The sequence below is a fragment of the Cetorhinus maximus genome, chromosome 30, assembly GCF_964194155.1.
Source record: "Cetorhinus maximus chromosome 30, sCetMax3.hap1.1, whole genome shotgun sequence".
Lineage (NCBI taxonomy): Eukaryota > Metazoa > Chordata > Chondrichthyes > Lamniformes > Cetorhinidae > Cetorhinus > Cetorhinus maximus.
The window spans coordinates 3,153,530-3,166,168 of NC_135908.1; the positions used below are offsets into that span (position 1 = coordinate 3,153,530).

A 12,639-nucleotide genomic window follows, 5' to 3' on the forward strand; every position below is an offset into this window, starting at 1 on the left:
CATGTTTCAGCAACGTCAGTAGGTTCCTTGATTAGAAAGTATTACATTCTACAAATCAAAATTGAAGAAATTAATCCTTAAATTAAGCTTCTGATTGTTCCGTGAGCTGCCACTTTAAGAGAATAGGCTTGACCTTGCTGTGAACTAAAAAAGTAAAAGTGTTTGTGTAGTGGGGAAAGTTCTGTGACTTTTTATACGAGGCGCTGCAGGTTGCGAGTAGTTCTTAATACACAGGGGAGTTCTTACTACATCTCTTGTAGAAAGCCATTTTAATGAAAAAAACCTGAGTCTTTATGGTATGGCTTTTGATTTTTAGTGCAGAGACTATAAATACAAGAGAAAGAACACTGAATATTACAACTAAAGTAAGAGATATTGAAACCACATTTAGTATTAATAGTTGAGGCGCAAACCCACAAGATTGGTGAAATAGTCAATGAAATTTACGATGAAAAAAAGATCACAAACCTAAACAAGCACGTGGAGTTCTGCGTGTTGAAATACAACAAAATAACGTACACACTGTTTCTCTCTTTGCTCCTCATCAATTCTCTCCTATCCTCTTCTGAAGGTACTAACTCACTGGGTTATGGGACATTGGTTGCTATCATTCAGCTAGAGTATTCATGTATGAGCCTTCACACTGAGTGTCAACGGCCTATTCAGCTAAGCCCTTATAAATATCGGGAAAGGATTGACAGATATACAAGTCAGGAATTGATTGACAAGCTGGATCTAGGTCTTTAGAATTTTGAATGACTTTGATCGAGTGGATGCAGAGGGAATGTTTCCTCTTGCGAGGAAGAGCAGAACTAGAGGCCATCAATATAAGATGTCACCAAGAAATCCAATAGGGAATTTGGAAGAAGCTTCTTTATCCAAAGAGCTGTGAGAATGTGGAATTTGCTACACAGGGAGTGGTTGAAGCAAATAGAATGGACGAATTTAAAGGGAAGCTAGACAAGCAAATGATAGAGAGGGGAATAGAGGGTTATGATGATAGATTTAGATGGGAGGAGGCTTGAGTGGAGCTTAAATGTTGACATGGGCTGGTTGGGCTGAATGCCCTGTTTCTGTGCTGTATATCCTATGTACAAACATACGGACATTCAAAATAGGAGCAGAAGTAGGCTATTCAACCCCATGAGCCTTCTCCACCATTCAATAAGATCATGGTTGCTCTGTTTGTGTTTCAAATTCCAGATTCCCATCTGGCCCCAACAGCCTATGATTATCTTGCCTAACAAGAATCTATCTACCTCTGCCTTAAAAATATTCAATGACCCCATCTTCTAAGGCAGAGAGTTCCAAAGTAGCACAACCCCATGAGAGAAAAAAATTCTCCTCATCTCTGTCCTTAAAGTGCGACCCCTAATTTTAAAACAGTGCCCCCTAGTTCTGGACTCACCCACAAGAGGAAACATCTGAAGTAATCCTGTGTAAGCATTCCTAAACGAATTGTTCTAGTTGAGGTTGCTGCACTAGATTAGGAACCATGGCTGATTTCCCCACCGTAGCACAAGTGAGGCTAGTTAGTCAGCACAGACCAAGAAGGAAACCCAGGCTTTTGCTGCTCTTTAAGGCACAACAGAGGAGATTTTAACCTCAAGCAATTGGGATGATGAAAGCAATACAAACAACTTCCATTTATATAGCACCTTTAATATAGGAAAATGTCCCCCAGGTGCTTCATAGCAGCCAGACAAAAATTAACACCAAACGAAAGAAGAGGGTATTAGATTAGTTGACTAAGAGTTTGCTAGGTTTTATGTAGGGTCCTGCAAGAGTTGAGGTTGAAAGCTCTGCAGTCCTGCCACATCCAGTTGTGAATGGTGGTGGACAATTAGATAACTCACTGGAGGCTCCACAAATATTCCCATCCCCAATGATGGGGGAGCCCAGCACATCAGTACAAAAAATAAGTTGAAGCATTTGCAACAATCTTCAGTCAGAACTGTCCAGTGGATGATCCATCTTGGCATCCTCCGGAGGTCTCCAGCATCACAGAGGACAGTCTTCAGCCAATTGGATTCACTTCACGTGATATAAAGAAATGGCTGAGGGCACTGGATACTGGAAAGGCTATGGGCCCTGACAATATTCCAGCAATAGTACTGAAGACTTGTGCACAAGAACTTGCCACGCCCCTAGCCAAGCTGTTCCAGTACAGCTACAACACTGGCATCTACCCAGCTATGTGGATTATTGCCCAGGTATATCCTGTATGCAGCAGTTCAAGAAGGCAGCTCACCACCATCCTCTCAAGGGCATTTAGGGTTGGGCATTAAATACTGGCCTAGCCAGCGATGCCCACATCCCATGAATGACTGAGGCTTAGGGAGGGAATTCCAGAGCTTAGGGCCTACATGGCTAAAGGCAAGGCCACAAAAGGTGGGGCGATGGAATTGAAGGATGCATAAGAGTTCAGAGATGAAGAAACAAAGAGTTCTTGGTGTGCTGTAAGGCTAAAGAAGATTACAGAGGTAGGGAGGGGTGAGATAATGGAAAGATTTGAACATGAAAATCAGAATGTTGATGGGCTGGGAGCCAGTGTAAGTGAGCACACACAAGGGTGCTGCGTAAGTGGGATATGGTGTAGGTTATGACGTGGGCAACAGAGTTTTGGTTACAATCATGTTTATGGAGGGTGGAAAACAGGAGGCCTGCCTGGAGAGCATTGACACAGTCGAGTCTAAAGGAAACAAGAGAATAGGTGAGTGCTTCAGTAGCAGATAGTTACATTTTTATCATAATGAATGGGGTAGTTGACCATCTACAAAATTAGTTGCTAAATTGAAATTTGTTCATCAATTATTTTGATTTAAAATGTAAACTCTTTTGATGTTAAAAGTTCAAATGGTAGAAACATTGCTTCTCAGTTAGGAGATTGTGGATTCAAGCCCTAAAACAGTAATTTGAACTCCTACTCCAAGCTAAGAACCCAGTGCAGTACTGAGGCTGTGCTACACTGTTGAAGGTGGCATCCTTTGGATGAGATATTAAACAGATCTCTCATCTACCTATTCCATTGTATGTTATTTCGATGGCGTTGCGTAACAAAAAACCAGGGAATTCTCCTGGACCACATTCTTTGCTCAACTACTACCACCAGAGATACTGGTCAATTGGTTATTCATCACAAACCTGTTTGCGGAATCTTGCTCTGCACAAGATAACTGCTGTGTCAGCCTACATGACATTAACGACTATATTTCAAAGCGATTCATTGTATAAGATGCTCATGAGTCATAGAAATTATAGTGCATCTTTTATATGGCCTATCATAGAGGTCACTGCCATACCTCCTTAACTGAAGCTGTCGAGTTAAACCAATTTTTCTGCCATTTTCCCCGACCTCCTATATTCTTCCTTTTCAAAAACGTATCCAGTTGTCTTTTAAATAGTGTTATAGTCTCTACCTCAATAGCCACTTCTAGTAAAGCATTCCACGGTCTAATAACTCTCTGTGTGAAAATATTTCTTCCAACTTCTAATTTTGTTCTTGTAATGGCAAGTCTGAAGGTATGCTTCCTTGTTATTAATTTACCAACTAGTTGAAACAATATTTCACTACTTGTCATGTCAAGAGTATTTATACTTTTGAAAACCCATTACATCCCACTTAATCTTCAATCTTCTAGGGAAAAAAGGCTCACCGTTTCAAACCTTTCTTTATAATTATAACCTCTTGTTTTGTGTTTCATTCTGCACCCATTCATGGCTCTAATATTCTTCCAATCACAATACCCCAGCTGCGAATTAATTATTGCTTTGCACCAATTTAGGATCACTTTGTTCTTATATTCCATGCCGCCATGCATAAAAGCCCAGAATCACAACTGCCTTGTTAATGTGCTTTGCTACCAGCACTCCCACCTTGAAAGACCTATATATTTATATTCAACCTCGATCTCTCTCTGTTCCTCCACTCTGTTCGGAATCTTTACTTAGAATTAAATAGAATTCACAGCACAGAAACAGACCATTCAGCCCAATTGGACCAATCTCACCAACATGAAAAATATTAATTTATTCCAATGTCTTGGGTTGTACAAACTTCAGACTTTTAAACATGTCAATCTGACCCTCAAACTTTCTGTCACCTTCAGTGTGATGCCACTGCCATCTTCCTTTGCCCTCCAATGTCAGCATTCCAAAGGGACTGTTTTCTCTGCGACACCTTGGTCCTCTGCTCAATCACCCCCAATACCTCGCTTCCTTCCAATGGCACCTTACCATGTAATCACAGGAGATGTAACATCTGACCTTTTATCTCCTTTCTCCTCACCATCACCATCCAATGTCCCAAACACTCCTTCCAGGTGAAGCATTGATTTACTTGTACTTCTTTCAATTTACTACACTATAATCGCTACTTACAATGCAGTTTCCTCTATACTGGGGAGACCAAACGCAGATTAGATGACCACTTTGTGAGACACCCCAGCTCAGTCTGCAAGCATGACCCTGAGCTTCCGGTTGCTTGCCATTTTAATTCACTGCCTTGCTCTCATGCTGATCGCCCTGTCCTTGGCCTACAGCAGTGTTCCAGTAAAACTTAAGGCAAGCTCGAGGAACAGCACCTCATCTTTTGATTAGGCATTTTTCAGCCTTTGGACTCAACATTGAGTTCAACAATTTCAGACCATAAACTCTGTCACCCATTTTGATTCTTTTTTTTTTGTCACGTACTGGTCTTAATCTTGTTTTTCATATTTTACCTTTTGGACAGAGCTGTTCATTATTCTGCCATTCACCCTCTCTCTGGATAAATTTTCTCTTTCTTTACCACAACCATTACCACTCCCTTTGCCTTTTGTTCCACGACCTATTTGTCATTCAAATTCTCCCGCCCTTTACCCTATCCCAGGTCTTCCCTTTTGTTCTTCCTCCGCCTCCCCACTTTCAACGGCATAAAACCCATCGTATTTCTACATTTTGACCTTCCTTCAATTCTGAAGAAGTGTCATTTTCGACTCGAAACATTAATCCTGTTTCTCTCACCATAGACGCTCCCAGATTTCCAGCACTTTCTATTTTCACCTGAAAACTCAGGCAACACAGTTCTATTTTCACTGACATACCTATTATTTGTTATGGCTCAGTTGGTAGTACACTCACTAGAGTCACAAGTTTCAAGTCCCATTCCAGGGCATGAGCACAAAAAAAATCAAGATTGATACTCCAAAGCAGCATTGAGAGAGCACTGTACTGTTGGAAGTTCTGTCTTTCGAATGAGATGTTAAACTGAGGTGAGGACCCACCTGCCTGTCTGGGTGGATGTAAAAGATCCCATGGCACTATTTCAAGGAAAAAGGGAGTTATCCCTGGTGTCCTGGATGATATTTATCTCTTAATCAATCTCACAGAAACAGATTATCTGGTCATTATCACATTGCTGTTTATGGGAGTGCACTGTGTGCATATTGGTTGATGCATTTTCTACCGTACAACAATGGCTAAGCTTCAAAAAGTACTGTTTTTAAAAATTCTTTCGTGGGATTTGGGTGTCACTGGCAAGGTCAGCATTTGTTATTCATCCCTCAAACTGAGTGGCTTACTCGGCCATTTCAAGGGCAAATAAGAGTCAATCACACTGTTGTGGGTCTGGAGACACATGTAGACCAGGCCAGATAAGGATGGCAGATTTCCTTCCCTAAAGGACATTAGTGAACCAGGTGGGATTTTATAACAAACAATGATAGTTTCAAGGTAAACATTACTAAAACTAGTTTCAATTCCATACTTTTAAAAAATTAATTCAATTTAAATTCCACTAGTTGCTGTCATGAGATTTAAACCTATGTCCCCAGAGCATTAGCCTAGATCTCTGGATTACTAGTCCAGTGACATTACCACTATACCACCATCTCTCCTTAACTAGCTGTAAAGTGTTTTAAGACATTTGGTGGTGCAAAGCGCTATATAAATGCAAGTCTTTCTTTACTTGCTGTATGTTCTGATTGATATTTGTAATGCTGGAAGTTTAATGCACCTGCTTTTAGCATTACTGCCTCATTGGTAGATAAGATCTAACTCAGGACATCTTTATCATAGAATCATAGCAGAGAAATTGTCAAATCAGTTTGTCAAATCAATGCCAATGTTTTTTTCTCCACGAGACACATAGTCTAATCTCACTCTCAAAATCAAACCCTATGACTTTTCACATTCCTCTTTCTCAAGTAACTTGTTTATTTCCCTTTTGAAAATAGTTATGAAATACCCAAGTTTAAAAGGTTGGTTCTGCTCTTGGCAAGTAGCCTTGTCGATGTCTGTTAATGTCAGCAACTTAAAATATGTGCAAATTAATGGTAACACGGGCTTACACTTTATTTCTGGGCTACCAAGGCTTCATGGTATCTATATAGGTGGTCTACAAAGAGAAAACCTTGTAGACCCCAAGCCATCTCTTCAGTGTGGTTAAATGCTATATAAGCTGTGGCTCATTTGAAGCAATCTTGCCTCTGAGTCAGAAAGCAGGAGACTTTAACACAAAATCTAAGCTGATATTTTACTGCAGTACTGAGGGAGTGCTACAAATTAAACTGATGAGTTGTTAAACCAACACCTTGTACGTTCTCTCAGCTGGGTGTAAAACTTGCTGTGACACTTTTTGAGGATGAGATAGGGTACCTTGGGTAATATTTAACCCACAAGCAAAACCTAAAACATTTAATTCTTGCTCTTTGTGGGTGCCAACTTTGCAAGAGTATGCTGCGTTTCCTACATTCCAACAGTGATTACCCTTCAAAAGTACTTAATTGGTCGTAAAGTACTTTGGGAAGTCTTGAAGTTGTGAAAGGCACTAAGAAATTTAAGTCTTTTGTCCTATAATAAAGACTGAAGATGCTGGAAACACAGAGCAAGTCAACCACCATCTGAAACGATCCTGGCTCCACTTCCGTCCCACATTCCTGAGCTTTGGCTACCCCTGACAGACCTTATGCTCCAGGACCTGGTTAGCCAAAATTTCAGGCTGGGTATGGCTTGTGGGGGTGGTCTCTCTGGTTTCCCCTTCTGCGGGCTTGTCCATGACTGGATGGTCCTGGAGAAGCACGTGCTATGTGCTGGAGGCCTTCTGTGAGCATTGGCCATTGCAGGGACTGGAAGGTGTGGTCAATAGTATGAATTTAAATTACAAGCTTTCTTTGTTTTATGATTTAGCTTTATATTAGTTGCGCCCCTCATCATTTAATCTCCTTTTCATTTCAATTAAAGAAAAGGCATCTGTTATGATGATTGGGGCGGGTATCTTGTTCTGAGCATCCACATTCAAAATGTAACTGGAACAACTGCTGATTAATCAGCTGTGTAAATGCAACATTTTCTATATTTTTTTTGATAGCTTTCGAGCGTTTGCAATATTTACTTTTTATTTCGCTGTATAAATGTTTCATTTGTTCTGCTCTATCTCTTTCACTTAGAGTTATAGTCCATTTCAATCTTTCTTACTGTAAATCCCACATTCACTCCTAACAGATCCCAAATTTTGACAACTAAATTTGTCTTATTGCAATTTATCCTGCCGGATACTTTTTAAGTGGCAGGAGCTGCTATAACCCCTTAGAGGGCTGGAAGGATTAAAAAGGGCTATAAATGAAGAATAAACTGATGAGCCCTTTTTAAATCTTTCATGGGATGTCGCTGGCAAGGCCAGCATTTGTTGCCCATTGCTAATTGCCTTTGAACTGAGTGGCTTGCTAAGCCATTTCAGAGGGCGGTTAACAGTCACATTGCTGTGGGTCTGGAGTCACTTGTATGCCAGAGCAGGTAAAGACGGCAGATTGATTGCCTTCCCTGAAGGACATTAGTGAACCAGATGGGTTTCTTTTTATGACAATCAATGATAGTTTCGTGGTCACCATTAATGGGACTAGCTTTCAATTCCAGATTAATTGAATTTAAGTTCCACCAGCTGCCATGGCAGGATTTTAACCTGTGTGCCTAGGGCATTAGACTGGGACTTCTGGGTTACTGGTCCAGTGACATGATCACCAAGCCACCATCTCTCCATAAACTTCAGGGATGATTCATTAATCATGGAGAATTACTTACTAATCAGTGATCATAAGGGACTAAGTCGCTACCTCCTTTCAGCTACTGAAAGGATTACACTGGGGGTGGAGCGGAGCCCGTCGCTTGGTTGCTGAGGAGGCAGGCAGGCAGACAGACCGACCGGAAGTGGGTCGGGTTGCTAAGGGGAAGTGACGTCAGCGCGCAGCCACGCCGGGGGCGGGGCGGGGCAAGGGGGGCGCCCACGCAGGCGCAGAAGCCCGGTGGTGTGGGGGTGGGGGGGGAACGGGCGATGGCGGAGCGGTGTGTGGATGCTCTCGCTGTCATCGCTGCCCAGCCTCTGTAAGGGTCGCTGTCCAGCCCAGCCCAGTTTCAGGCCGCACCGCTTAGTTAAAAACGTAAGGGACGTCGCCTGGTCGCGGTTTCGTCTAACCGGGGAAGCGCGTTGGCTTTTTGAAGGGGGGGTGGAGGCGGGAGGCTTTTCATCCATGGATGCTGCTGTGCCTGGGAGTTGGATTGGGCCTACTCCCCACCCGAGCCCATTCAATAGTAAAAAGCCTGGACCTTTTTTCCAGCAGCCCACTCTTTGGTGATCACTAATAACTTATGACTCATCAGTTTATTCTCCATTTAAACCCTTAAGTAAAAACAAAATGCTGCGGATGCTGGAAATCTGAAATAAAAATATAAAAGTGCTGGGAAAAACTCAGGTCTCTGGCAGCATCTGTGGAGAGAGAGAGAGCAAAACAGCTAAAGTTTCGAGTCCAGTATGACTTTTTTTTTTGGAATGGAGAATTATCTTATAGAGAATCTTTAATCCTTCCTCACCTCAATGGGATTACAGCCACTGGGGCTGCCCAAAAGCATCAGATCAGACATTGCATTGAGTTTTTTTTTTCTATTTCTCTTCTCTTTCCACCCCCCCCCCCCCCCCCCCCAAGTTTTATCCAACTATGGTATGAAAACAGAAAGTGCTAGAAATAATCAACAGGTTATGCAGCATTTTTGGAGCGAGAAAGAGTGAACCTTTTGGCCTTTTTGTCAGAATTGCAATATTTTGCTTTTGTTCCATTCTCAAAGCCTTTGAATCTGGACAAGTCCAGACAGCTCACTCCTGTGTCTTGAATTGACTTGGGAGGGGTGGTTTTGGTTATGAGAGAGAGAGAGAAAAATTCATATGCTCACACACATGCTTCAATCTTTATTTACAATTTGCTTGCTTGCACTTTCAATCTTTTACGTGAGAGTATAGGTTTGGTATTGTCTGATCCAGGGAGGTGGTGGTGTATAATGTTCTGGGAAGACAGGCTCAAATACCACCCTGACAGCTGGTGGAATTTAAATTCAGTTAATTAATCTGGAATTGAAAACTAGTCTCTGTAATGATGACCAAAAAACTATCACTGATTGTCATAAAAACCCATCTGGTTCACTAATGCCCTTCAGGGAAGGAAATCTGCCATCTTTACCTGGTCTGGTCTACATGTGACTCCAGACCCATAGCAATGTGGTTGACTTTTAACTAGTCTCTGAAATGGCCTAGCAAGCCACTCAGTTCAAGGGCGACAAATGCTGGAGCCCATGAAAGAATAAAGAATGAAAATGTATACACAGTCACAGCACTGGATGTTGTGTTTTAGCCCCCAGAGTTTGCAGCTTGATGTCACAAAACTTGCATTTATATTGAATTATTATGAAGCACCTCTGGCAATTTTGAGCTTTCTTGTTATTGGCTTAAAAGCGACACTACTGCAGTTTGAAGGTAAAGCTCAGGGAGTTCTGCTTTCACACAACTGTGTGTAATAATTGACTGACAGATCCTGAGCACAGATATAACAATTCTGTTTTGTAGTCAGTAACATTTTTAATCGAAGTAGCGTATGATTTTTGACCCTAGATTTTTAAGCATGATTTTAAAAAAGTCCAATATGAATTCTAACTGAGAAAATATGTGGAACTGAAATGCTGTTTTCTTTAGCTTGTATTGCAAATTTCCTTAGCAAGTGATGTGATGGATTGTTATGCTTTATGACTATAAAATAACTTTTTATTAAACTTCGAGCAGCATTGCAAGAAGTTTTAATAATATTGAAATTTTGTGGAGCAAAAGTTAAAATTTGAGTTAATTATTGTTAGTGTTTACTTTCTTGGGATTTTAACAAGATTGAGTCAGGTGTTCTGTTCTTGTTAGCAACTTCATAAATGTGGTAAGGTATTCCTTTAGCAAATACATTCTTTACTCTCAATTGGAATTAAATTGACTAATTTTTCAAGGATTACAAGAACTACAGAGATTAGTGACATTAACAGATCTAAGAACATGGGATTAATAGCGCTTGGTCTGGTTTTATTTAAGAAATGAGTTGTTGCATTAGGTTACTTGAGATTATTTTGTTAAAGCACAGGGTGAAGTGTTTCCGTGATTGTGGTTCAAAATGTTTGGAGGGGTTGTACCCTAGAGTGATGCTGCATGCGTTTAAAGGCTCCCCACTGTTCAGTCACTGAAGATGGGTACCACAGGGGAGGCCAGACACTTCCATGCCAGGGGTTGTTCCTGCTTCTTGATTTTGTGGCTCTTTAGAGTGACGCCGACTCCAAGCGTATCACCAAGGAGGGGGGCCGGTTAGTCGCCTGCCTGTTTTGATTGAAGATTGATACTTGGCACAAGAATACTAAAGGAGGAGAGAGAATATTTAAAAATAAAACCCGATTTTGATTTTAACACAAGTAAGGAATGAAAAAAAGATGCATTTTTAAATGTGCAAAGTTTGCTGAGTTGTCATTCTCCTTGATGGTTTTGAACAAAGATTAGTTCATTTGGGGTTTGGAAGTGAATTAATATAAAAGCTTAAAAGAAGTTTTTTTTTGCTTGAATTTTCTCCTTCACCTTTTCCGAACTGGTCTCCTTGAAAGTATCTGCTTCCTAATTGTCTTCTAATGACCGCCCAAGCATCCATTATTCATGTGAGCTTGACGCAATGTGGCAGGGGGCTATTTGACAGTAATGGCATCACAATTCGAGCTCACCTCCAATAGGAGGCATGCTCAGAAATGAGACATGTGGAAGTTATACCCGACAAGCTGGAGGGAGCGAAGTAAACTATAGTCCCAACTCCTGTTTCTAGTTCAAACCAACTCATTCAGCGTAGATCACAGATCAAACCTTGGAATTTCTTGGTCTACATGGTTTAGCTATTAAGTACAAAACTTACTGATCTGTTGAGAACACACTTTTTTCAATCAACGCAGCTTAGTTGCAAAAAGAACAACTGCTTTGAAAAAATATGTTTTGACAGGTCTGTTAACTAAAAGCTGATAAGCTGTACTTTTAAATGCCACAATATATTTCATCTTTTAAAATATTTTTTAAGGTTATTAACGAGAAAAATGGATAATACAGCAGAGTAGGAAGTCACTGCAAAGATTGCTTGCTGCGTTTGCTATATTACCGGTCCTTGTCTTGTGTGATTCGCAAATTACAGTGCCTGCCAAGAGCACTGCTAATAATTTGGAGAGCAACTAGAAAATTAAAGCAGATATGTTTGTTTCATTGTACATCTCTCTGTCTCCTTGACTCTTTTAGTTATGCTATAGAGGATGGCTGTAAATTGGATTGGAAGCCTTGTTTCTATTAACTGTGGAGAGACACTTGGAGTGTATCAGGGCAAAATTTCTGCAGTGGATCAAGGCAGTCAGACAATCTCTCTAACACAACCTTTTCGCAATGGAGTGAAGTGTTCAGTCCCTGAGTTAACTTTTAGGTAAGTGCTCTTCCTTCACTAACTTAGCAATGTCAACTGATTGCGACCACCTAATATAATTGGAACTTGAACCATAAGCACCCAGCAGTACAATTGTGGATCTTGAGTCCTTAAACTTAGGTGATGTTTGGAGAGCATTTTTGATCTATTGAACAGCTATAGACGATTGTGCAAATTCAGTTTACGCAGCTGCATTCCTTCCCCACAATTATCTAAGTCATCATTGACAGGGTCTTCTAATGGTTACCTGTTGGTTCTTAGGCTTGGGAGATGTCAGATTAAGAGGATAGGCCGCTTTTTGTTCTGTCATTGAAGCCACTTTTTGGAGGTGGACCACCAGGGCATTTAATACTTATTGACACTTAGCTGAACAGAATCTCTCCATCTTGAAATCATCCTGGTCAGATTAGAAGAGAAGGTAGTTTTATCTACTTTATTTTAACTAGAGTTCGTCTGGGGCACTCCAGGAGTTAACATCCACTGAGTTGGTCCCAAATGTATGGAAATGCAGGTTTGTCAGTCAGAAGAATAAATTTCCATTCAGATAAATTTTTTGGAAGAACCTAATCAAGGTAAGGGAACAAGAAGAGACAGAATTAATTGATAATATTTAACCCCTGAATATACTTTCTTCTATCATGCAAGTTTAAAGTTTTGTAACAATTATAAATATATGTCTATTTGTTCCAATTCCCAGTCCCTACAGGGCATTAGTATTTACCAAAACCGTGTGACCAAACATGTCACTACAGTTTGTATCCCCTGTCTTGTATTTGCCAGATTCTTACTTATTAAAATATGAAAGACCATCAGGTTAATTAGGACTGTTTAAAAGCCACCAGTTTGGCAGAATTACATTGAT

The 12,639-nt window shown here is 40.7% G+C and overlaps 1 protein-coding gene across 2 annotated transcripts in view; it reads left to right on the forward strand.

Annotated features, from left to right (window-relative positions):
• Positions 1-8,270: 8,270 nt before the first annotated feature.
• Positions 8,271-12,639, forward strand: part of edc3 (enhancer of mRNA decapping 3 homolog (S. cerevisiae)) — an 86,456-nt gene continuing 82,087 nt past the window's right edge. For both annotated transcript variants that reach the window (XM_078532270.1, XM_078532271.1), the window contains exons 1-2: positions 8,271-8,414; positions 11,600-11,777. In XM_078532270.1, coding sequence (XP_078388396.1) covers positions 11,614-11,777 — 164 coding nt within the window. In that variant the 5' untranslated portion in view covers positions 8,271-8,414; positions 11,600-11,613. The remainder of the gene's footprint in view (positions 8,415-11,599; positions 11,778-12,639) is intronic.